We start from the raw sequence: 27,527 nt of genomic DNA on the forward strand, positions 1-27,527 counted from the left end.
GACCTAAATGATAACTGGACGGGGTTGCACTCTATTTGACAAATAACAGAATGTATCGTGAGTTCAACCAGAAAGCCATAAGGTGAAGTCCATCGCGATTCTTCGGAATGGTTCGCGAGGTGCTGACAGCAGACGACGAGCTGGTGATGGCCGAAAGCCACGACAGTTGATCAAAACGGAGCGCCTCAAGTTGTAGTCACTTCTATTGTTCTTGTGTTGAACACAGTCGATGGGGCTTGAATTCAGGCGCCGAGACTACAGAGCCGAGGAGCAGGCCCGCCCTCTCCAGAGAACGCGTGCTGATACTCACCCTCTCTCCGCTTCTTCTTCACCTCTCCAGGTCAACCACAATTCGATATTCTATGAATTTGTGATATAAATTGCGGCCTCAGTAGTATTGATTAAGAATGTGTAGGACTTTTTGTATATTACGATGCGGTTGGTGTTTTGGAATCGATTGCATAGCTTGTGCATTTTGCGTGTAGCTTTGTTTTCTATTTTTACCCTAGTTCATACGATAATGGTGTCTCATATAATTGAGTTGAAGGTGGAAGAATCTAGAAGTGGAAAAGATGATTTCTGCGATCCGCTTAGAGCAAGTGATTGGTCGATGGCAATGTCTTCCAGTGATGTACACCGTGAAGATGTTAGTACTGAGGCAACAGCGCCCTCTCAACTGAGAACGAGGAAGGAATGGATTTCTTTTAAGAAAATGTTGATGCAACGGTTTCCCGTGTCTAAAACATCACCAATATCAGTGGTAGCTATATCTATTCGTTTTCTAAGATGTTTTGAAATCTTAGTCAACTATACCATTATTGTAACTATGTCTGAGTTGATGCATTCTTATAATCTAAAAACTAATATCTCTTTATCATATCTGTATTTTGGATGAAGTGGCTGATATTTAACAAGCTGCTTAATCTTGTCCCCTACAGGCATCTGGTGTGCTCGTGAAAGGTAACAAAGGTAGCTTATATCTTATGATCATCAACCTTTTTCCTGCTGCCCTTTGATTCACAGCTTGTATATAATACTATGTTGATATTGGCAGCAATTGAGAAATCATCAAAAGATTTGCATTCTGGAGAGTTGGATGATGACAAAAATTTCGATGACGAAGATGTTAAAGTGATCGGTCAACAGGAGTGTTTGTCAAAGTTGCAGGGACTGAAAGATGAAATTAATCAGTCTTGGTGTGCTGATGATCGTGTAACGTCTTTAAGGTTGTCAATAAAGGCGAGTTTCCGAATTCCCCTCTATGAAGATGTAACATCATTAGGCTTCTTCTTGCTTGATAGCAGAACACCTTGACTATATACAATGCATATGTATACTACTGAGTTATGGCTTGCATTCTTTTCTTAATACTTTGTTTTTTTAGTTCTCAAGTGAGAGTCATGTTGTTCATGAAAATTTTGAACTGTTAAGATCATGGTGTTTATGAGGGAGTCGAAAAGATGATTTTCATCTTTTGTGCTCTAGCACATATCTTTAAACTAAGTACCTTTGACAGCAAAATGTTCTTTGCAGGCTGTGAGGTTTCTAATGGACTCATCTGCAGTTCAGATTTATCCAACTCTTTTTGTTTTAGCAACTGATATAATGGACATGCTTGGTGATCTGGTGTGGAACCGCATCAAGCAAAAAGCAGGGATCACTGAAGGTGAGCGGCTCTGTCACGAATGCTGTTGAAAATATTTCCCTTACGTTTGGTATTATGATGCATTGACTTACTTTATCTTTCCTCTCACCCCCCATTTCTGTCGCTTTACGTGTCTTTTTACCAAGATCTTGTGAACTATGTATGCTCAAATGCACTGCCTACAGATGCATATTTAATTTTACTAGGTCTTAGTGGCATGAGATGTATTTGTGCACAAGAAATGTTAACAGTACAGAGACTATACATAAGAAGTCAACGATTTGTATTATTTTCTTTAGTTTGGGGGGTAGGCATGGTGTGATGCTAAAAGATACATAATGTTAATACCTGGTGATGGTCAATAACTAAGGAAGACTTATATTATTTGAACCTTGAAGCTGGTAAATTAATTGGATTTATGAAAGATCTAGTGTATCCATATCTTTGCCCTACTATGATGCCCTTCCATATATTATTTATTTGTAAACAGCTGGAAAGTTTGTAAAACTGCAAATCATATATACCTTCTATTATTCGCAGAAAACTTCAAAACTGGTGAAATATGCTTCGATGCCAAAGGAACCTGCAATAACTGGTTCTGCAAAGTTGGTTCTGTTCGGGAGCTACTTCCTCGCATGTGAATCTTCTACTTCTCTCATTATTTCTGGCATACAGTATCATCAAGATGTTTCTGTTACTTTGACTCCAGGATATCAATGTTAATTAATTTTAAAAGTGGGTGGATTTTCTGTTAAACATCACTACAACATAAAGTGGCAGCACTTAACAGCTTTTTCAGCTTGCAGATATTGAGAAGGATCAGTTCACTTATTAAACAACACATGCCTTGATAGCAATCCACAGATTCTTGTCTACCACCACAAGGGAAGATACCGGCAGAAGTGTAGCTAGCCAGATATTGAGGGATCTTATTTTATCTTGATCCATATTCATTCTATTTTTCTCAATATCTGGCTTGGTGGCTTGCTATGCTTCTGCCAGTATCTTTCTCTTATGGTGGTAGACTCGAATCTGGGGATTGCTATCATGCATTTATCCTGCTACACTTTCTAGGTTAATGCTGCGACATTATTGATATTTTTTTGCTAACCAGTAACAAATTTTGTTACTATTATCTACACGATAATTCTGCAGAGGTCCTTCACTGCCCCATTTTCTATTCATTGTAGTCTAACCTTGATGCATGCATTCAACTTAATACTAATCCTTTTGTTCATAATTGATAAAGTAACAGTAAAGTTTTTGGTCAATTTCTTGATCATAGAATGACAAGTACCTGAATAGGACATACATGAGGGATTGATCTAAGTTAAATTATTTAAGGTCTGAATTAAAATTGAACTCTCCTCCAAAGTTGTAGAGAATACTATGACGAAGCTTTCATGGATCCTTTTGAGAGCTGCAATACTTAATTTCTTGTCTGTTAAGTTTTACATTTTGTGCTTCACTATTTTCCAGCCTGATAGTTATTCTTTGATTGTTTAAGCTATTTAGAACTTGCAATATTACCTTGCTGGCGCTTCATTGATGACCATCCTGAGAATATCCTTAAACGCTTGTTGGAGATGACTAGAGGCATTGCTGATCCACTGGCATCGGCTTATTGTCGCCTATACTTGGTTCAATGCTCTCAAAGACTATCCCAGCATGATACAGGTGCTGATTCCTGGTCTTTATTACTTTTATATAATTTTATATGTGCTCACTCTGTTATGAATAGTAATAAGTATCCCACATTGGTTTAGTGTTCCTAGTTGTGATAGTTCTCTTACATATAAATATGTACTCTTATCTCCAATATAAATACACCTTCCTACTTCTTCTTCTTCAATATGTTTTATATCTTTATTCTCTACATGGTATCAGAGCATGTTAGATGCCTGATAATTTTTTCTACTGTACGTATTTATGAATAGTACTGTACGTATTTATGAATAGTACTTTACGTATTTATGAATAGTTTTTTTTTTTCTCTATTCCTATAAGTATGCTCTGTGGTTGCAGCATTGTCTGATCTTCCACATCAGAAATTTTTTTTTTCTTTGTTTTCCTTCATCTCTCCGGCCGTCCTTCTCTCCGGCTGGCACTACTATTGCTGCTCGGGTCTCCCCGTCGCACAGCCTCCCTCTCTAGCTTTTGTTTTCAGCCACCGTTGCTGTCTATTCTCTATATAGGGTTTCAGTTTTCTAATCCTTTTACATCATGTCTGATTCAAAATCCGCTGCCCTAGGAACCACCATAAAATTGAATGGTTCCAATTATCTTCTCTGGTCTCGTGCCTTTCTATTGTTCTTAGGCTCTCAGAAAAAGAAAACACATGTTCTAAGTGATCCAGTTGCTTCTACGGATCTCAAATATGATGCCTGGAGTGCCGACGATTGTGCTGTCATGACTTGGCTTTTGAATAGTCTTGAAGACTCTGTTAGTAAGAATATCATGTTCTTAGAAACTGCTAAGGACATGTGGGATACATTACGGCAGATGTATTCCAATGACAAGAACGTATCTCGTGTCTTCGAGTTATATGAGAAACTTTTCTCTCATACTCAGTCTGGCCAATCAGTTAATGACTATTTCTCTACACTCAAAGGACTTGCTGATGAAATTCTTGTTTATCATCCACTATCCTGTTCTGTCACTCAGCGGGCCACACAGTGGGAAGAGTTCATGGTTGCCAAATTCTTATCAGGTTTGGATGCTGATCTCCGACCAGTTCGTGACAGCCTGTTATCAAGTGATAATGTTCCATCATTATCCAATGCCTTATCTCGTGTGTTGCGGGTTTCCACTGGTCGTACCGATGATGCTACTTCACCTAATTCTTCTGCCATGGCTGCTCGCGGTCAGAATTCTCATGTTAGTGCCTCTTTTTCGCCCTCCAGCCAGGCTATTCAGAATCAAAATTATGCTCACGGTCAAAGTTCTTACGGTGGTCGTGGTCGTGGCCGTAGTGGTGAACGAGGTCGTGGCCGAGGTCGCGGTTCTGATCGTTATTGTGAGTATTGCCACCGAACCAATCACACTTCTGAAAATTGTTGGAAAACCTTTGGCAAACCAGGTCGGGCTCATACAGTTGTTCCTGATCCTCAGTCTTCCTCCAGTGATGATACGGTCTCGCTCTCACGGGCTCAATACGACAAACTGATCCAATCCATCAATTTGTCATCTGGTATTGCTCCATCTACTAGTGCAACCTCTCCTATAGTTGCTTCCGCAGGTGCGTTTGCAGTGTCTCATGGTAAGTCTTGGTTGGTAGATTCTGGTGCCTCTGTCCATATTACTGGTACTAAATCTCTTTTGACATCTTTTACTCATTCATCCTTACCTTCTGTCCGTGTCGCTGATGGCACCTATTCTTCGGTGACGGGGAGTGGTGTTGTCCGTCCTACTCCTCAATTAACTCTTAACAATGTCATGTTTGCTTCTAAATTTCCCGTTAGCTTATTATCGGTTAGTCAACTTACCAAAACTCACAATTGCTCTGTCACTTTTTTTCCTACCTTTGTTACCTTTCAGGACCTGCAGACGAAGAAGACGATTGGTGGAGGACATGAGCGTGACGGGGTTTACTACTTGGATTCTGGTATTCCTGCACCTTCGCGTGCTCTCTCTGCCACCGTGACTCCATATCAGTGGCATTGTCGCCTTGGTCATCCGTCGCCGTCTAGTCTTCGCAGTTTAATTCCTACTTCGTCTGTTGAATTTCAATGTGAGTCTTGTGAGTTGGGCAAGCACCATCGCACATCTTTTCCTTCTAGAATTGATAAACGTAGTTCTTTTGCTTTTGAGCTTGTTCATTGTGATGTTTGGGGTCAGAGTCGAGTTGAGTCTAGAGGGGGTTTCAGATATTTTATGGTCTTGGTTGATGATTATTCGCGTATGACATGGGTGTATTTGCTCAAACAGAGAACTGGAGTCCCTGCTATACTAAACTCTTTTTATCATGAAATAAAAACTCAATATTCTGTCGATTTGCGTATTCTTCGCACTGATAATGCTCTTGAATTCACTCAAAAATCTATTTCATCTTTTTGTGATTCTCGTGGCATAATTCATCAAACTTCCTGCTCACATACTTCCCAACAAAATGGAGTTGCAGAACGAAAACACCGTCATATTTTGGATGTTGCTCGTACTCTTATGTCTCATATGCGGGTTCCTAAGTGGTTATGGGGTGATGCTGTTCTTACGGCATGTTTTCTCATTAATAGAATGCCTTCTAGTGTGCTTCATGGAGATATTCCTTTTTCGTATCTTCATCCTGACAAACCTCTTTACCCTGTCCCTCCTCGCATTTTTGGGTGTGTTTGTTTTGTTCATGATCTAAGTCCTGGGTTAGATAAGTTATCTCCTCGTTCTATTAAGTGTGTTTTTCTCGGGTATTCTAGAACACAGAAAGGGTATAGATGTCTTGACCCTCTTACCAAACGTCACTATGTCTGTGCCGATGTCACCTTCTTTGAATCTCTTCCATTTTTTCCTCATACTAGCACTACTTCTCAAAATAAGTTACACTCTGCTCCTTTGCCTATACCGGCGATAGTTTCTCCTCCTACTCAACCCTTACAAGTGTATACCCGTCGTCCTCGTCCCGCACCAGTTCCAGAGACTGTTGCTGAACCGGCCTCATGTTCTCCACCCGAGTTATCTTCTTCTGCAGATTCTGAGGATGACCAACCTGCTAACACAGATGACTTACCTATCGCTATACGCAAAGGTAAACGTACTTGTACCACTCGCCATCCAATGTCTAACTATGTCTCTTTTGCCTGTTTGAGTCTTTCTTTTCGGTCTTTTGCTCTTTCCCTTTTCTCTACAGTTATTCCAACTTCTTACCTTGAGGCACTCAAACATCCGCATTGGAAGGCTGCTATGGATGAGGAGATGTGTGCCCTTTTATCTCGTGGCACTTGGGTTCTAGCAACTGCTCCTGTTTCTGCTGTTATTGTTTCTTGTCGTTGGGTGTTCACTATCAAGTTTCTTGCTGATGGTACCATTGATCGGTACAAAGCCCGCCTTGTAGCAAAAGGTTTTACACAGACTTATGGTGTGGATTACTTTGAGACATTCTCTCCCACCGCTCGCTTGAACTCCATTCGCATCTTGTTCTCCTTGGCTGTTAATCTTTCTTGGCCTATGTATCAGCTTGATGTGAAGAATGCTTTTCTCTATGGCGATATATCTCCAACTGTTTATATGGAGCAACCTCCCGGGTATGTTGCTCAGGGGGAGGATTCTACTAAGGTGTGTTGTCTTAAGAAGGCTATTTATGGTCTTAAGCAAAGTCCGAAGGCATGGTTTGACAAGTTTAGTAGTGTTCTCAGCAAAATTGGGTTTAAGCAATGCAAGTCTGACCACTCTGTTTTTGTGCGCCATCAAGCCTCTGGAATTGTCATTCTCGTTGTCTATGTCGATGACATCCTTATATCTGGGAGTGATGTACAAGGAATTGCTGATACAAAGACATACTTGCAAGAACAATTCGTTATTAAGGATTTGGGACGTCCCAAGTACTTCTTGGGAATTGAAATTGCTCACAGCAAGTATGGAATTTCTCTGTCTCAGCAGAAGTATGCTACTGATTTACTTAAAGAAACCGGGTTGTTGGGAACGAAGCCGGTTGATACTCCTATGGATATTGACCCGAATGTCTGGGATGAGAGTGAAGATTTCTTGGAGGACAAAGCTAAGTACAGACGTCTTGTTGGGAAACTTATCTACTTGACAGTGACACGGCCTGATATTTCTTTTGCGGTTGGTTTGGTTAGTCGTTTCTTGGATAAGCCTAAACAAGTTCATTGGGAAGCTGCTATTCGAATTCTTCGATATATCAAGAAATCTCCGGGAAAAGGATTGTTCTTTAAAAAAAATGGTCATCTAAAAATTGAAGGGTACTCTGATGCTGATTATGCTGGCTCTAAAATTGATCGGAAATCGACATCTGGATACTGTACTTACTTGGGTGGAAATTTGATAACTTGGAGGAGCAAGAAACAACAAACAGTTGCTAGATCTTCAGCCGAGGCTGAGTATAGAGCTATGGCTCATACTGCAACTGAGATGATTGGTGTGAAGAATCTGCTTGGGGAATTAGGATTCACTTTCAATGAACCGTTACCCATGCACTGTGATAACCAAGCAGCTATTTACATTGCTAACAATCCAGTTTTTCATGAACGGACTAAACATATTGAGGTTGACTGCCATTTCATTCGTGAGTGTGTATTGAACCAAACTATTTCTACTCCGTTCACTTCTTCGTCAGATCAAATTGCTGATATCTTCACTAAACCGTTGGGAGGCAAGCGTTTCTCTGAGTTGTGTATCAAGCTGGATATGATTAACATATATGCTCCAGCTTGAGGGGGAGTGTTATGAATAGTAATAAGTATCCCACATTGGTTTAGTGTTCCTAGTTGTGATAGTTCTCTTACATATAAATATGTACTCTTATCTCCAATATAAATACACCTTCCTACTTCTTCTTCTTCAATATGTTTTATATCTTTATTCTCTACACACTCAATAGGATTAGGATAGTTACTAGTTACGACTTATACTCTGCGTGCTTAGACAAATCCTACTAAACCAAGTGGATTGTATTATGCCTGATGAAGTTCATCTCTAGCTTTTCTCTATGATAAATGATTTGGAGAATGCTAGATCTTGTAATTACTAGTAGAAGTGGTTGTACTTATCCTCATAATATGTAACAGATCCAGTTTTATCAATGCTTTTCCTCATTAGTAAAATTTTGGGGGCACATTTTTATCAAAATGTACAATTTAACAACATTCTCGATGCATTATGCACATGGACAAGTTCAATGCCTGAAAATTGAAAGACATGCTGTTTTTAAGTTCTGTTCTCCCTGTAGATTTGATCTTTATACTTGTAGCTGGTTCTCTGTTTTCTTTTTTTTTCTATCAAATTCTGATGCCCGCCCCTTATAGCAATGGATTCTGCCTCTTGAGCCAGGTTTTCTTATCGCTTGCGTTAATGATCTGAAACTGCTACTCGTTCACTTCATACCTGCAAGAGAAGCCGTGAATGGGAATCTTTCTCGAAATAGTGAATTACTGCTTACTTTGGTTGAACCTGCTATTGAGTATATCATAAGATGCTTATTCAAGGATCTAAAAAAGGTCAGGCTAGATCTTTCTCTGATTCTGCTCCTTTGCTGGTCTATTGTGATGGTTGGGTTAAACATGGTGATGCTAGGCTGTGCTCTTCTCATAAATTTGTTTCTTACAAAAAATGACATCAAACACGAGACATTTTTTTGGCTGGTTGGGTGGTGTGGTATGGGAAAAATTTGCTCACATAATCAACTTTCATGGTATCTTATATTTCCATGTGGGTAGTTTAGTGCTGTATAGTTGCTTTATTTTATTAATAAATGTGGGTTAGCTTTTTCTTCATCCTTCCTTAACAAGAAAAAAAAAGGAAATAAGCAAATGAGTGCAGAAGTTGTTAACAAATCAAAATGATGAATTCAAATAACAAAAATCTTAAATTAACTTGCTCCAAGTAATATTATTGTAGATATTTCTTTTTTCAATATTTGAATTTGGTGTCATATTTCATTTTGAATCAAAATAAATGCATAATGTGAAAATTAAAATGATAAACAATCAAGGTGAGATATTTTTTTTATCATAATTAAAGGATCTCAACTATTGTATGCATCAATTCTCATTAGTTATTAATCAATTTATTAAAGACAAACATTCCCAAAGTCAATGATACATTTATGGTTTTATATATGAAGTTAATGTGCATTTTGTAACACCTTGTCACATGAAATAAGGGTTCGATAATAACATCAGAAATTGTACATTATTTTACCCCCCCAAAAAAAATAAGAAACACATTTCTTTCCAAGTATTTCTTTTTCTCTATATATCTCTATTGAAAATATCTTAACCTAAATTTAATAATAATAAATTTGGAAGAACACAACCAGATAGTTGATGAAAAATCACAATTTAATGGTCTAATATACAAGATTCCCTTAAACAAAAGGTAACAAGAATTCGGGAAAGTTGCACAACGTTCCTTACCATTGCCTCTTTGGAAATCTTTTTACTTTCCATTATGTATTGAAATTGAACCAAACACAAGATACAAGTAAGGAATTATGATACTTACCTTAGCAAGACTCCTTGCCTATCAAACGAGCCCTTATTGTAATTTTTTCTTGGAATTTTTTCTCTTCCATGGATGGCTGTAGAAATAATTTGGCTGATTGTCTATGATGTTTCCTTGCAGATGGAAATTAGTAAAATGCTTCTTGCACTTGGAATGTCGAGGAACCCGTCAATCTCGTCTAAAAATCATTCATCCATATCGGTTGTCCTTCATTATATACTCAAGGAGCTTCCAGTTGAATATATTTGTTCTAATGCTGTAGAGTTGCTACATCTTATAGAGGCCACTGATGATAGGTCTTTTGATCAGGTACATGCCTTCAAATTTGAATACAGTGGGGTTCCTGCATTTGTAATACCTTATTGTTCTTTTGAAGTTATTCTCCGACAGATTTATTCTTCACTGCAGGCTTTAAATTTCAAATTACTTGGACATAGGCTATGTGAATTGGTATCTGAACTGAGTGACGTCCACTTATTGGTCAATAAAATTATCCAGGTATTTCATTATGGTTGTAGAACATTTTATTCTTTGTATCATTCATCCTATTTCTTGCTTTGGCTGATTACAGATTGCATCTATCCTGGACTTAGATACTTGTTTTTGTTTCTCCCAAGTTATTCTATATGATATATTGATCTTCTCCTGGCTTTGTTATCCCGAGAATCATTTTCTGATCTCTAGTACTACATTTATTACTTAATTTTGATTATCACTCATACCTTGAACCTGCTGATCTCATCTCGCACACAATGTCTCACTTAATTTTAAACTATAAGTTGCATCCAACTTCAACCAAGCACAAAGGGAGCAGGGTAGAACCTGCAAGTTGTCTATATATTCTACTTGCATGTTGCTCGCTTTCTCTAGTGTTTTTCTTGTAAGGTATTCAGATGATTGAATTCATCAATGGTTTCTTTCTTATTGTTTAACTATATCTGCATTTCAGGTTCTATTTTGTTATGCAAATCTTCATGCATACTTGATGGTTGCGGATGCTTATTTGGATATAATCTTGGAGAACCATTTGGTAATACAAAGTTTGTCATAATGGTTTTATTTTTGTTGTACGCGTTTTCATCTCTTGATACATGTTTTCTTGATATCATATGAGAAAGGCTAGATGCCACATTTTTGTACAGTTTCCTTGTGTAGTCCATAATGTCAACAATGGCATGATACAAATCATTATGTAGTTATAGTTATCGTTTGTTTCTTTATTTTATTTAGTTATTTATGCCTAAGTTATTTAGGGCTAGAATAAAGTAATGGGACAGACTTTTATGTGGGCTCCATCTCCAAGCTATTTACTTGGGCCTCAAGTTTCTTTAGGTCTTTAAATAGTTATTAGTGAGTTAGAGTTAGTATTATTGTTTTTAGTATTATTCTGGAACAGAATCCTCTTTAGGCCTCACAAGAGAAGTTTAGGACAACCTCATTATAGGGCTCGCAAGAGGGGTTTCTCTTTGTTTTCCTTGTTCATTATATATTTCAGTTGATTTCTTTAAAGACCTAAAGAAACTTGAGGCTCAAGTAAATAACTTGGGGTCCACACAAAAGTTTGACCCATTACTTTATTCTAGCCCAAACTAAATAAATTAAAGTAACAAAAGATAACTATAACTAAATAATGATCTGTATCAATTCCTTCACCGATCAAAACAGCTTTGTCCTCAAGGCTGTGAGGGCACTTCAAAAGATATCCCAAATTTGCTATGTCTTCAAGCTATTTTGATTAGAAAATCCATTTTCTCCTTGCCTCAAAGTGATCCCATTATATTTTCTGGATAAGTTGCTAGTGTTGAAGAACTCTTCAATCAATTCCTACCAATCTTGAAGTGGAAAGTTGGTGTCAACCCTTGGTGGTACAGGGGCTTGTTGGCAAAGGAGCAACCCTTGAAGAAAGGAAAGCGCTTATTGGGAGAGAAGCAAGAACAATATCATCTGGAGAGGAAAAAGGCACCACAACCGTTGCATTTATAAGAGATGAGATGCAGGTTTCTTCACGAAAACAGGAGGTGGAGGCTGCGAAGTCGTCATGGGAACAAGGGACATAGGTCGTAGAGTTGTCATGAAAAGAGGAGGTGGAGGCCGCAAAGTCGTCACGAGGACGGGAAACGTTTGCACAAGCAATGGAGTACTCACAGAAACAAGACGTGGCAGCGGCAGTGGGAACAAAACTGGAGATGGCGGCACTAAAACAGGCAGCGATAGCATGGCACTATTCTGGCTACAACGAACAAGAGCTGGGTTCATTTTTCTTGATAGAATTGTTAACAACTCCTCAATGCGATTGAGTTTCTCCATAATTCGATCAAATATTGTGAAACTCGAGTATTCGCGACCCTTCTCTATCGTCTTCTTCATTCTCTTCATATCCGGCACATCATACCAATTGATAGAGTGCATGGATTGAGAAAAGAAGAAATCAATTGCGGTAGATAATACCTGTCCCTAAAACTATCATAATAATACCTGAATAATAAATCCTAACTCACAATAACTATTTAAAGACTTAAAGAAACTTGAGGCCCAAGTAAATAACCTGGATCGCACACAAAAGCCTGACCCATTACTTTATTTTAGCCATAAAAAACTTAACTCCTAAGTAACGAAATAAATGAAAGTAACAAAAGATAACTATAACTAAATAATATCAGTATCAGGTGTTGACTAGTGTTTGGCAACATTTGATCGAATTATGAAGAAATTCAATCGCATTGAGTTGTTGAAGTTCGATCAAGAAAAATGAAGCCCTTCCCTGTGTTTCTTGTAACCAAAATAGAGCCACAGCAGCCATGCTGCCTCCATCTCCTGTTCTCGTGAAGACTCTGCCACCTCCACCTTCTGTTTCTATGACCGCTGTAGTTACCTCGTGTTTCAGTAACACCTTCGCTGCCTCCACCTCCTGTTTACATGACAACTCCACTGCCTCTATCTCCTACACCCGTGATGACTCCGCAGCCTCCACATCTTGTTCCGTGAATAAATCTGCATCTCTTTTAATGCAGTGGTTCTGGTGCTTTTTTTTCCCCTCCAGATGCTATTGTTCTTGCTTTTCTCCCAACTAGCGTTTTCCCTCCTTCAAGGGGTTGCTCCTCTGCCAATAAAGCCCTCTGCACTAGAAAGGGTTGACACCAACATTCCTCTTTGAGATTGGAAGGAATTGACTGAGTAGTTCTTTAACACTAGAAACTTATGCAGAAAAACTACACTGGGATCTCTGTGCGACAAGGGGATTATGAATTTCCTAATCAAAATAGCTTGAAGACATAGCAACTTTAGGATGTCTTTTAAAGTGCTCTCTCATACCTTTGATGACATCGCTGTTTAGTTATAGTTATTTTTTGTTTCTTTAATTTATCTAGTTATATAGGGCTAGAATAAAGTAATGGGTCAGGTTTTTGTGTGTGCTCCTAGTTATTTACTTGGGAAGTTTCTTTAGGTCTTTAAAAGTTATTAGCGAGTGATTTAGGGTTAGTATTATCATTTTGGGTGTAGGCCTTTCAAGAGGAGTTTATGACAGCCTCGTTGTAGGGCCTCGCAAGAGGAGGGTTTCTCTCTGTTTTCCCTTTTCATTATATATTTTGAGTTGATTTCTTTTCTGTTCATTTATCTAAATCTCTTCAGTCTATCAAGTTTCAAGGCAAGAAAAATAATATTTTAATATTTGTCCATTGGTGGTTTAGTTTTGATGAAAAATGAAAGGCGGGTATAAAACATCTTCAATTTTCATCAAGTATATTGGTAAAGTTATATTGGTCTAACTAATTAGATGTATGTGTCCAGTATATTTTTCTTAATTTTTGAGATAATCTTGTTGGTTCTTGTAGATTTATGATGTTTTGAGACACTTGACATTCCTCCTTGACTTCATTTTTGATGTGGGTTTATTAGTGCCCGGATTCAATAAAGCTCCCTCCAACTGATTTTTCAGGGCATGATCCTAAATGTAGTACTGGATGGAATATTGGAACGTGCGAGGGACGAAAAAATTGGTGAAAACGAGTTGGTTATACTGCAGTCAGTTTTCTTGAAAATTCTTACTCATTTTGGCGACATAGAGAAAATATTGTCACTGGTATGGTTCTAACTGATTTTTCTTCTATTGTCACTCAGCTGGCTTTCTATTCCCCAATTTCCATATATTTCAACATAGTTTAATCCCAAATTTCATTAGAGCTCAAGGTCATGCTTGGCGTGTCTATTTATAAACTATTTTGACTGATTAGAATCATATTTAATGCTTTGCAGAACCATTTTGTTGACATCTTAGATTTGATGCATGGGAGCGCAAGAAACTCTATCAGTGTGCACATGCTTAATATGGCAACCAGGTATCATCGAGTCCTATTGATTGAAATTTGGCTTCAATTGTTTCATATCCATTTAACGTTTCTCACTGAAGCCCAAGTTAGTCGATGCCAAGCTCTTTGTTCTGATGGTAGTAGCAATGATTGACTTATTTTATTTCTATCAAGTCTATTGTCAATCATTTGAGCATTGGATTTTTGCATGTCATAAATTGTTTACACAATAAATTGGTATGGAGAAATGCTTCCAATGCAAAGGATGAAGAAAACAAAAATATTGTTTGTCTAGGTTTGAAAAACAAATAGGTGATTAAGATTCGGTCAAAACTTGACAGCTTAATAACATCTTTAGATGTAAAATTAAGGTCCTCAAGCATGCATGGTAATACTATGTGGCCAAATTTTTCCTGTTACATTTTATTGAATTTCTATATATGCTTGACCTTCTCCCATTAGTTTTCTTTATAATATGCTTGAGTTTAAGGCGGGATGAGGCGTTTTGCCTCATCGAGGCGGTTTGAGGCGTAAGCCTCACACCGAGCACAAACAATAATCATAATAATTTTAAACAACAAATAACACAATATAGAAATAAAAAAAAACATACAAATTGTGCGTCTATAATTCTTAGGGTGCGTTTACTTTGGTTGTAAAATTTTCATTGGAAAATGATGGATAAGAAAAGATGAGAAAATATTAACTTCTTCTCCTTTTTTATCATATATTTATTAAAGATGAAAAGATGAGAAAATATTGGAAATATTTTCACACCTCTTCCTTAGGATAATATTATCCAACATTGGAGAGAGAAGGAGTGAAAAGGAGCTGCCCAAGAAAATTTTCCACCCTGCACGGAGAAAATTTTCCACCATAGTAAACATGTGAAAATGGTGGAAAATGAGTGAAAACATATTTTTCTTCTCCCATTTTCCATCAAAGTAAAAGCACCCTTAAAATAATCAAACTCAAAGCTGAAAATATTTTTAAAAACAAATTCTCCGATTTGTCAAATATATAAAATTTTAATCATCCCAATCATCACGATCCTCATTTTCATCATTATTGCCATCCAAATTTGTTCCTTGTGTCACCATCAACATGTGTAGGATTCGACCTGCCATGAAAGTACACTCCTGAATCAACTTCAAACTGCCATGGAAGTACACTCCAGAATCAATTTCGAAATGCCATGAAAGTACACTCCAGAATCAACCCTATCATTGGATTGTTCTTCCATATTTCTTGTTTGACTTCCTACGGAACTTTTGGGCAAGCCCTGACATTCTTATTATGTATGAAAGCAAGATGATCCTTCATTCTACCAACTCCACCCTTAATATCTTGTTTGCAAAAGTTGCATTCAAGTATATAATTTTCTTGGTGGATTTGGAATTTCTGTCCCATGCTGGATCCTTTCGATTCATGATTGAAAAATCCTAGTAAAATTGATATAATCAGGTTAATATCAATATTTATTAAATCCGATTTAAACTAATTTAAATTGAATATATATTAAAAATTGAACTTACAGATGAATTTCAGCCTCAGAAATGTGTTCTTGACTGCTGCTCGTAACTTATGTATTTTTCCACGAAAATTACTACTCTGATATATACTTTCAATATACTCCACTAATTAGGGTAAAAGTATAATTCTTTAGATCGGCCCACTTAATAAAAAAGTTGTGGCTGTGATGGGCTTTTAAAATAATAAAAAAAAGTTTATAAAGTGTCAAAGCTGTGATTCATGTTTCCACCGCCTTAACTACGCGTCAAATATCGCCTCACGGTTTTATCGCCTTGAGGCGCCGCCTCAGACCAACCAAAGCGTAAATAAATGAAATACTCATAAAAGCGTATAAACTTATATGGTGTGGAATCCTTGCGCCTTGCCTTGAGGTGATTGGATTTAAGGTTTTAGTCAAAAACATGGGTAATGGATGGCATCCTGGTCCATGTACTCATGGTCCATGGACAAAGTACTAAATCCTGGAATTGTTTATTACTTATTTTTGTTAAAACAATACTTGAACAGATATCAATCTTGATGATTCCTCCCTCTACTATTGTTAAGTTTTGCTTAATATTTGTGTATATGCTGGAAGATAAACATTTCTGAATATGTTGACAACTTTTCAGCTTTGCAAGCTTACTAAGTTTTTTTTTTTCTTTTATTTTTCTTTCTTTCTCTCCCCACTCCCTCTTCAGAAATGGTGAAATTCAAGATCCGATCATCATTGAGGTGCTACTTGAAGTTGCTCAGGCCTTATACGATGGCTTAGACTTCTCAAATATGAGAAAGGATGAGTATCAGCATCCATCTCGATTGATTTCCCGTTTTGTATATATGGTAATCTAATATATTCGTAAAGAGGTTTTGTTTGTTAGTATTGGCTATCAAAAATTCTCTACCGGACATCTGCACCTGTAACTGTTAGGTTGACCACGGGACGGAGGTGGAGTGCCATTTGAGGTTCCTTGCCCAATGTCGTGGAGCTTTTTCTAGCATTAGTGAACTCCAGGTTTCTGATCCCCTTTAATTTGATTTGATTTCATTTTTTTTTCTTCTGTTGTGTAGTGTGTCGAACCATTGATTGTTCTTCTCAATGATTTGATCTTCCGGCTCAAGGGCTGGTTACTTTTGTCCCATCAAACAAGGCAGTTGTCACTGGTCCACTGTGTTATAGAATAGCTTATGGTTCTGCAACCAGTTATCTATAGTGAAACGGAAAAAAATCTGCAGCACTCATAATATATAAACTTTTGTCATTTCATATTATATTTGGCTTAGATTAATAATTACAAACTCTATGAACTGTAATAAACAGGTCTTGAATTATAGATATTTACTCAATAATATATGTGATGAAAAAGGTATCATAATATCTAATTCAATTGATGTTCATCACGACTAATAATTATTTTTATTATTAGTAATTACACAATGCATGCCGTATTAAATTCATTACAGGTGCCCTGAAAAGATAGTTTCACGCAGGTTCTATTTTAAATATAATCTAGAAACTGCTCTGAGAACACTTTTTGGTGTAAATAAAACAACATCAGTGTTTTTTGGAATCTTATCATTTTTGCCTGTGGTTGAACTCATTCTTCCACAAAATAATGATACTTCATTCACCACATCGTCTTCCTGCATGAACTCAGCTGAAACTAATAAATGCATGAACTCAGCTGAAACTAATAAGGGAGTAACAAAAGGATTTTTCTACTGAACCATTCATAAACAGACTAACTCCATTCCTCCTATTTATCCTATACCTCCTGACAGGGGAGAACCTGCTGAAGATTCTTGTAAATTAGTTGCTTCATAGAGCAAGATAACAGTTGTATGACTCAGCTCTAATTCTTCCAATACTATTTTCTTTTACTGTTGCATGTTGCTGATTGGGTTAATTGTTACCTTCTTTCCTCTTGTTTTGTTTTCAACTTGAGGGTGGGGATCGTTGATGATAACTTGATATTTATTATTAAGTGTTAATAGTTCTAAACAACCATTTTGCTTAACAAAAGGTTAATGATATCCATAAAAATTAAAACATATTAATTCTAATAAACTTTTATGTGAATTAATCATTTGTTCCTCTGAACACCCCCCTCCCTCCCCAAGCCCAGACTACCTCACCCCGTTGCGCCCCTCTCCCCCATCTTCCATCCCCCTTTTTATCTCTTCGCAAGTTACCCCATCGATAGGGACCTCCCCTTTTACATCACACGACCACCAGCTCGTCGCGCCAATTCCTCCCCGCCACACATGGCCTCCCGCGCCTTGTCGAAAAAGTCGCTTTAAGGTTATATTCACGCTTGACGGCGATGAGGGGACAATACTCGTCCAGCGGCAGCTGCAAGCTCGTCTGGGTACGAGAGGGAGGCAATGAAAATGGGATGGTGGGGGAATTTTTTTTTATTTTTGTTTGAGATTTTGAAAATTGCAGATGCAGGCAGTGGGTGCTGCAGACGACTTGGTGTTGGCGCAAGCTCGTCTGGCTTGCAGAGGGAGGTGGACGGTTTTTTGGACGAGGGAAATGATTTGTTTTTTTTCTCAAATTTCAACTTTTGAAATAGAAAGTTAGATTTTAAATTATTGCTAAATAGTAAAATAAAATAATAAATGGGTATTTAGTAATACCGTCTATAATTAATATATTACTCCCTCCGTCTACGAAATGTTGTCCTAATTTGCCATTTTGGTCCGTCCACAAAAAGTTGTCATAATCTATTTTTAGTAAATTTGTGGGTTCCTTTTCTCAACTCACTAACATGTGGGCCCCATTCTCCACTCACTAACTTAATTAATTTTTTCCACTTTTCTTCCTTTGTGGGCCCTTTCTCCACTAACTAAATAAACAACACATTTTCTTAAAACACGTGCCTCCCTCTCTTAGGACAACATTTCGTGGATGGAGGGAGTATTATTTTTGTGATGACTATTAATATTTGCTTAACAAAAATAGTTTTTTAATATTTGCCTCTAGTTTTAATCTATTTTTCTGTGTACTGTTTAACATTCTTTCTGACATTGTTTTGTTGCATTTGTCACACACTGATAAACATGAAAATCCCAGTGCAATGATTTGTTTTTTAAATTTGCAGGAGAATCTTGTTCATTCCAGCAATAACTTAGCCGTTAGAGCAATGAGAGATGGAAATAGTAGCATCAGCTTTGTCAAATCATGTCTGGCGTTTAATGATGTCACAATACCTGCTATTCCAACTAACTTAAGGCAGTTGAACTTATATATTGAAACAGCAGAGGTACGATTTCTGCTTTGTATATTCATCAGTCTTATTATTGCAACTATATGCTTGCTCTTCTTCTTATTTTTGCTGCTTACCAGGTAGCAGTGCTGGGTGGCTTTGTTTCTCATCTAGATGGGCTTTTAAATGCAGCAGTCAATTGCTTGCAAATGAATGATCCAGACAATGGTTAGATATATATTTCTCTACCAGAAAAACTTGTAATTTGCTGCAGATTTTGACTGAAAATGCTTTAGAGTAACATTATCAGAAAACAGAAGTAGACACTCTAGTAGGTCATATTTTAGTGATAACAAAAGAAAGCCTCATGCAGCAAAGGTGAAAGTCAATGCAAGTACCGAGTATGATCTGATATATCTAATAATCCCAAATTGAATATGTACAGTTACTTTACCTGTTCATTTATTCTCTGGCCTCATTTGCACCTTTTCATATTCAGTAACTACCAAAGTTTATGTTATTGCAGCTATTTATTATTACTTGTTTTCTGGCTTCAAATGAGATGCTGAATCAGTGTGCTTACTGTAGTTATGCAGATGGCAGAAGATGGTGATGGAACCATTTCATTAATATGTAAGTTATGCGGCATGTTGGTGATGGTTCCAGGTAACTTTTGCTCTGTTTTTATATTTTGCATATTGGTGACTGCTTATTGATTAGTGATGTAAGTTTTACAAGAACGAGCTTGATGTAGCTCTGAAATTTTTACCTTGAAATTCTGCTGATGTGCTACTTTGTCACTGAAGGTGGTCTTGAACAAGAAGTAGCCTACATTCCCAAGCGTTTGTTGTCTTTCCTAGACTCCCAAGCATGGTGATGCTTCTACTCACCTATTTGTAAAACTTAATTTATAACTTATTCTTGGTGGTAATCTGGTCCTATATATTAGGGTATTGCCGAGAATGAAGGCCAAGGTATTATCTGCAATTGTTTTCTTGTCTGCAGCACTATCCCAGAATCAACTGTTGTACCATGCTGTGAGTGGAAAGGTAATTCTGTTAGGTTATTACTCCAATTACAGTTCAGGCTTTCTGTGCGCATGATTTACCTCGAAAGTATGGACACCCCACATCTCCACACCAATATGATATTGTTGTTTCTGTGTCTGAGCCACAAGGTTTTGTTTTAGGTTTCCCCAAAAGGGTTTGTACTTGTAGAGATGTGATCCACACTTATAAACTAAATACCATCCCTATGTTTAAGCGTTGTGGGACTTTCCTTGCAAAACCATCGAGTCCCTCTCAAACGAAGTCCAACTTTCTCTTATGAGATATCCTATCATGATTAAGTTTGGGGCATGGCTCTGATACTGCTGTTGGGCTCCCAGCATACAGTAAGGGCACCTCTTATCTCCACACCAGTAATATATTTTGTCCGTTCTAGCTTGGAAACTGCATGGCTTCGCTTTTGGGCTTTCCAAAAAGACATAATATTAGTTAAGGAGATCTGGTAATTGATCTGGTATTGTAACAGTGGGAACTTTCTCCCTTCTATTTTTCTTCTTTTCCTGCTAATTGAAGTATTATTCATATAAAATTCCTTTATCATTTGCGTTAGTTAATTTGAGGTGACTACCCTATCAATTTGGTCTTACCCGCTGTTCTCTTTGTCAGTCATGCTAGGACATAAATGGATACGAACAAAAGAGAACGGTATCGACACGATTGGGGTTAAGTTGGCCCAATTCAAAGTGTGTTTTGATGATTTGCTAAAATTAATGCCACGTTCGCTATATTAATGAATTTAATTAAGTTAGGCTCAACATAATATTACTAAGCCCATTAGCTGATTTGGTCCTAATCCTCTTAGAATTCCTAGCTTAGCCCGTAAATCCTATAAATAGGACCTATGGGGAGCCTCCTCCACTCACTTTGCCGGTGAGGAGAGGAGTCAAAATTTCGTGGCCCTCGCTTCCCCGTAAGGAGAGGAGTCAAAATTTCCAAGAGAAAAGCAAAGGTAGCGCCTCATAGTTCCCATGGTGCAAGGCTTGTCGTTCGCTATGCATCCAACATTTGGTGTGTAGGAAGGAAATAAGCTAGTTGAATGGAGTGAATATTCTGTGGAGCCTGAATCCATGTGAGAAAAGGGTTCAAAGAGCAATGTCACACAAACTTCGCAAAAACAATTTTCTTGTAGGAACTAGGAAATAGGTTCCACTAGTTTTCCTCCTCCACTCACTTTGCCGGTGAGGAGAGGAGTCAAAATTTCGTGGCCCTCGCTTCCCCGTAAGGAGAGGGTCAAAATTTCCAAGAGAAAAGCAAAGGTAGCGCCTCATAGTTCCCATGGTGCAAGGCTTGTCGTTCGCTATGCATCCAACATTTGGTGTGTAGGAAGGAAATAAGCTAGTTGAATGGAGTGAATATTCTGTGGAGCCTGAATCCATGTTAGAAAAGGGTTCAAAGAGCAATGTCACACAAACTTCGCAAAAACAATTTTCTTGTAGGAACTAGGAAATAGGTTCCACTAGTTTTCGTAAAACTGTCATAATTTTTGCTACAGAACTCCGATTGACGCATTCAGGTGGCCATGGACAGCTATTTGAAAGACAAAGAGATCTTATTTTTGGGTAGAGAAGCAAAGGAGATCGTTTGAAGGCTCAAACAGGGCTCTGAAGTATTCCAGCGAGATTTGGGTTTGCTAGAGGATTTTGAAGTGGGATTGAATTAAAGAACGGCGGGAATTCTAGCCATCTACATCGAAATCGTCAATTTAGAATTCGACACACAAGGTTAGTAATCAAACTCTAGGAGCATGCTAGAGCTCGTTTTATTCCGCGTAAACTTATGTGTCGTTTATTCGTGTTGTGGTAGTTATGTGAATAAATTGCATGTTAATATTTGAAATATTATACTATGAAATCCTACAGTGAATCCTTCACCTTATGAAGATATCGGGTACATTTGACACCCTGTAAACAAATTGAAACGAATTTCACAGTATTCGTGAATATTTTTTAATATTCTGTTCGATATTCGATTATTAAATACGATTTGCATTTGATTCGAAATGATATTCGAATAATTCGAAACTATTCTAATTTTAGATTCAATATTATTGGAGTGTATTTGAAACAATACTATTAAAATATTTGATTTAAACACAATTTATTTTTTAGACTATTTGATTTGATTCGAAACTATTCGATCTGAAAATTTGAAGGAGAAATTATATCTTTTCATGAGAACTTAGAACCCTGCACAAACACATAAAATACATTTACAAAATATAGTCAGATCGTGAATAATTATAATATATATGATGATGTAGTCATGTGTTATATTTAATTGTTCATGATCTAGTCATTTCTTGTTTATGTATTTTATGTGTTTGTGCATGGTTCTTAGAAAGAGGTGGTTCTCACTTGATCCTTTACCTAAATTTAAAAAGTGTTTTACGAGTTCTGAAATTGCACTTATTCCTTAAAAATTTACTCATGATCCATAACCTTTTGTTTTCTTTTAATTTATATCCTGTCATCGGTTTTTTCCAACATGGACGTAGAAAAAATGACATTGTGACGGTCGGAAATGACACTGTTGCCGCAGGAAATACACTTGTACTAAAAAATGATACTTGGATTAGGGGGAAAGGGGAACACGACAAGGGGAGGGGGGTGGGGGAAATTTTTTTATTTATTTTTTTGTTTTTAAAATATACTCTCTCCGTCCCATAATAAGTGTCCTAGTTTGTTTTGGCACTGGAATTTAGGTGGGTATGATTAAAGAGTAAAAAAAATAAAAAGTGGTGGAGTCCACTTTTATTTTTTGAGAGGAATAGAATTAAAGTGGAGATGATTAAAAGGTAAAAAAGTAAAAAGTGGTGGAGCCTACTTTCTTATTTAGAAAGAGGACACTTGTTGTGGGACAATTCAAAAAGAAAAGTAGGACACTTGTTATGGGCGGAGGGAGTATTTTTCAGCCCGAGTGTCATTTTCTTTTGTCCAAGTGTGTCGTTTCCGATGGCCACAATGTCATTTCCAACTGCCACATCGGAAAAAGTTGATGGCCGGACATAATTTAGAAGAAACAAAAGGTTATAGATCATGAGGAAATTTTTAAAGAATATGTGTAGTTTCATAATTCGTTAAAACTTTTTAGATTTACTGTCAATATTGAATCAAATTTTGTATTTGTTTACTAATCAAATAAAAAAAAATATTTTTAATCAAATTCGAATACGAATATCGGATCGAATAAAATTATTTGATTAATTTACAACCCTAAACCCAAAAGTCACCCTTGGTTCTTCTCTCTTTCCTCAGCCTCACCCTTGGTTCTTCTATCTTTCCTCAGCCTCATTCTGAGGTTGCACGTCTTCATTCACTGTGGTTGGGATGGACAAAGTAGCTACCCTTAGAACACTTTCTTGAGCTCCAACACATGTATCTGGTGGCATTTTTGGGTTCCAACCTATTCTGGGATACCTGCTAGTTTTCACATGACAAATATTTGAACCTATAGGTCAAGTGCTTTCTTCCCTATGTGAGCTGTACCACCCTCGACATAGTAGTTATCCTAATCTTTGCCTATAGCTATTGTTAAAAAGGATGAAACAGAGTGGATCATGTGGATCACAGTTGACAGAGAAAGGTAGTATCACCATATTAGAAAGGTAGTTTCTGATAGAGTAAAGGTGGAGTGAACGAGAACTGAACCGATAATATTATAAATGGTAGAAACTAAAGGAAACTCCTCACCGGCGTACGGAAATAACTGTCCCTAAAACAATACTATGATCCACACGATTGGCTCAAAGGAAACCCTAACCCTAAAAGCCCATGCAAACGTACAGGCCTTGTCCTCAAGGCCGAAGTATGGACGGATAACTGGATACCTCGACAGTCGCATGCTGGTGTAGCATCTGTGAGCTCGGGCTCCCCCAATTCATCACACACAAGGACGTTCAACGTCTTAGACGGGCAACGGTGAAGGGGTTCGAAAGTCAGACCGCAACGGAAGCAGGTGCCAGCGGCTAGATGTTTTTGAATCTCTGATTGCGGCAGGTGGCGATAGGTTTTGGCCTTGCTTAAAGGCAGTGAGACGGCATAAATCGTGGAATCGGAAGATAAGGTAGCTGTGGTGGTTGGTTGGCCGGCAGTGCTTGTTGTTGGCACTGTGAGAGGGGTAACACAGTGGGAAAACACGGTAGGGGCTAGGACGTTCAGCACGGTGCGCTGCGCTTACTGCAGAGGGGTAGTCAGTTAGAGCATTGTCATGTATCTACTCTCGCACCGAACGCTTGAGATCACCTACGAAATAATCTAAGCACTGGTCATCCGAAAGGGGAGGCAGCTGGGCCACGCAGCTTTCGAAAGCAGCAATGTGATCCTGCAAAGATCCTATTTGATGTAATAGAAACAAGGCCTCATAGGTATTGAGCGTGGAGGCATCGCCAATAATGGTTGGAGTAGTTGTTACCAGGATATAGCTGCGCCAGACATGCCGATAATAGAAAGCTGTAGCTTCTTGGCCGGAGGAATGCAATGGACGAGAAAATATTGGTTGGCTCGAGCGATCGAGCCCACTGGATCAGATCCATCGAACACGGGTAAGTCAGACTTTTGAAGCGGAATAGTGTGCTCTGTGGAACCAGTAAGGGGCAGTGCGTCCTCGACAACGGTGTCGGGGTTGGTGTTGTCGGCAACGAACGGCTGTTTCCCAGTGGAAGAGTCGTTGGTTTCGTCTGCAATGAGGGGTTGTTTTCCAGTGGAAGAGACGGCGGCCAAGATGGCTGCAAGTTGGGCTTATTAAATAGGGAAAAAGGAAACCCTAACCCTAAAAGCCCATGCAAACGTACAAGCCTTTTAGCCCAAACTACCTGACAAGAAATACTAAGAATAAATAACTGAATTAAAAAAGAAAAAGAAAAATAAAAGAAAGCAGAAGCCACGGTCTATCAGTTTCACCATATTACAACCTTAAGGAAAGGTAAAAGGGGCTGCCCAATTTTTTTTTCCATGCTGCCCGGGAGAATTATCCAGCTTACAAAGCACAGTTAACTTAGAAAGGTAGTTTCACCATATTACAACCTTGAGGATAGGGAAAAGGGGCTGCCGGATCTAGGAATCTAATAATGACCGGGCCAGATTTCATTGGATGCTTCTAATGAATTTTTAGTAAAGAAAATTGGGTTTGGTCCTAAAATAATTATTTGAAATTACACAATCATGACCGGACGAGATTAATATATATAAATAATTTTTTTTTAAATCATATATAGGTAATATAAAAAAAATTGACTGGGCAGCCGCCGAGGGTGCCTGGCCTCTAAAACCGTCCCTGGCTGCCCAATTTTTTCTTCCATGCCGCCCAGAAAAATTATCCACCCTACAAAAACATGTGGAAAGGGTGGATAAATGGGAAAATGGTCAAATATATGTTTTCCACTCTTTTCCATCAAAAGAGAACACACCCTTAGAGGTACTCTGTTAAATTTCTTTTTGTTTATGTAATTGTTTTTTCGGTAAATTTTTTGGCCAGCCAGGTGTTGGACTGTCTCTGTGCCCAAGGAATTTGTAGTTAAATATGATGTAAGTCCTCAGTTAGGGTAGGAAGATTGTTAATTTATTTGGTCGAATCGCTAGGCAAGTACGTTCCTAAGGAAAAACCTCAGAGTTCTATTCCCGTCATATGCATTTCTATTTTGAAAATAAAGTCCTTTTTTGTTTGTGTAAATTTATTTCGTCCCAGCTCCCTTGACTTATAAATATTATGTCTTGGATGGGGTTCTTGCTTGCATAATATGTATTTTCATTTTGTCAATCCAGGTTATTTGTGACTACCAATTATTTGTTGGAATATCATCCTATCATCAAGAACTGTTGTCGTTGTCTGGTATTGCTCTTCAGGGAATTGTAAATATTGTGATGCAAGAGTCTTCTAAGGTAGCATAGAATGGATTTTTTTTTCATCTATTTCATTCTCCTTTTTGTCAATTCTTCCTTGATGTTCTGTTTTTTAAGCACGAGTTCATTTCATAGTGATAAGTATGATGAACTTGAATACTGGCTTGCAGGTGCGAGGAAAATTGGCTCTCGAAAGTTGTAACTGTGTAGCTTCATCCTTTATGGTTAGTAAACAGATAAAATTTGATGGTATTCTATTTAACCATGTAAGAAACTGCAATGCCTATGTTCTTGGTTTTCCAAAAATAGAGATGTGCCTGGAAAACTTGTGCTTTCGCATTTTTCATCCATGGAAACAAATTCTGCTTGTGTCCCATATGTTTCCGTCTAGTGTGGATTTCCACCATTACCCCTAGTCTGCCCCATTTTCTTTCCAAGTTGTTTCCTTAGATTAACCTGGTATGTGCATGTAGCGCAAAACTTGAATTTTGATAGATGGCCATGCGTGAAAAAATGGTGTTGCATAACTATGTATGTTACTTGGTATATAACTAAGAGGATGTTTGGCTAAGCTTATTTTAAAGAGCTTATAAGTTCTTGGAGCTTATAAGATGTAGTTTCTTAAGAGCTTATAAATTGTTAAAGTGTTTGGGTAATTGAGCTTATAAGCTAGAGAAAGATTTTTAAGTTAGTGTAAGAAAATTTTTGTTAGAGAGAAAATCGAATAAAAATGAAATTAGAATGATATATGATGAAAGTAAGAAATTATAATTGAGTCATTTTTATTAAATGAGTGTTGCTTATAAGATAATAATAAGAAAATAAGTTGGAGTAAAGTAATTTATTTTTTGGGAGCTTATAAGCTCTTATAAAGCAGTTATAAGCTGTTTAGGTGTCAAACACTTTGAAAGAGCCTATAAGGTGTTTTAAAGAGCTTATAAGCTCAGCCAAACACCCTCTAAGTCTGCTAATTTGATTATTTTTATACGCAAAACAGAGAGACAGACTAGCAAGCATGCAAGTATTTGTAGGCTATTGTCTCTGTGATGTGAAACCTTGTATAATCATACTTGTATATGTATATATATTTGCTTATTTTATTTTCACTTAATGCACTTTTAGGTGTCTGACGAAACATTAGAAGTATGCTCCAAGTTGGTGGAAATAGCCAAGTCATGCTACAGTGCGGACGACAAGTTTCTACAATCTACGTTACGTTTTTTAGATGCTTCCCAGTTCCATTTGTAGTGTAGTTTTGGACTGGAATCAGGTGTATGATTTTCATAGCTGGAAGCCTTGTATATTGTTGTATGATTTGTCTGTCAAAATCCGGAGAAAGCAACAGTTGATGGTTATTGAAACTACACAGAACACTAGGCATCACTGACATTGTTTTTGCAAAGGAAATTTTTTTTCAATAAACAATTAACCATAGCATTTATTTAATATACTCTCTCAATGACATGTATATCACTGGAATTTTATCAAGAGCAAGAGAGAATTTTTGAGAGAAAGAAGCCATAAATATATTAGAGAAAGAAAGACAGAAGGAAGAGGAATACACAACGTAAAGAGAAGGAGAAAATCGTTAATTTAGAGGGTGTTTGGCTGAGCTTATAAGTTGTTTAAGAGCTTATAAGCTCCTTCAAAGTGTTTGGCAAAATAAGCTCATCAACAGCTTATAAGCTCCCCAAAAAATAAGTTCCTCTACCCCAACTTATTTTTTTATAATCTCATATGCAACAATTTTTTTACAAATATTTTTTAACTATAATTTA

General features: G+C 37.5%; 1 protein-coding gene across 12 annotated transcripts; it reads left to right on the forward strand.

The window, feature by feature from the left end:
- Positions 1 to 27,195, forward strand: LOC131004943 (uncharacterized). 12 transcript variants are annotated; one of them, XM_057931717.1, is made up of 23 exons: positions 1 to 340; positions 548 to 760; positions 939 to 969; positions 1,055 to 1,239; positions 1,534 to 1,666; positions 2,186 to 2,282; positions 3,153 to 3,322; positions 8,645 to 8,811; positions 9,938 to 10,126; positions 10,208 to 10,315; positions 10,767 to 10,847; positions 13,755 to 13,898; positions 14,072 to 14,154; positions 16,338 to 16,479; positions 16,568 to 16,651; positions 18,741 to 18,902; positions 18,986 to 19,073; positions 19,434 to 19,511; positions 19,652 to 19,718; positions 19,795 to 19,894; positions 25,672 to 25,788; positions 25,920 to 25,973; positions 26,872 to 27,195. In XM_057931717.1, exons 1-23 carry the CDS (start codon positions 230 to 232, stop codon positions 26,995 to 26,997), a joined length of 2,730 nt encoding a protein of 909 aa, XP_057787700.1. In that variant the 5' UTR covers positions 1 to 229; the 3' UTR covers positions 26,998 to 27,195. The 12 variants fall into 12 exon arrangements, 5 of the variants coding, with proteins under 5 accessions (XP_057787700.1, XP_057787701.1, XP_057787697.1 ...); XM_057931718.1 differs by having other exon boundaries at positions 10,226 to 10,315; XR_009095162.1 differs by lacking the exon at positions 26,872 to 27,195 and having other exon boundaries at positions 19,851 to 19,894; positions 25,920 to 25,951.
- The last annotated feature ends 332 nt before the right edge of the window (positions 27,196 to 27,527 follow it).

Source organism: Salvia miltiorrhiza, unplaced genomic scaffold (genome assembly GCF_028751815.1).
Source record: "Salvia miltiorrhiza cultivar Shanhuang (shh) unplaced genomic scaffold, IMPLAD_Smil_shh original_scaffold_471, whole genome shotgun sequence".
In the NCBI taxonomy this organism is placed as follows: Eukaryota; Viridiplantae; Streptophyta; class Magnoliopsida; order Lamiales; family Lamiaceae; genus Salvia; species Salvia miltiorrhiza.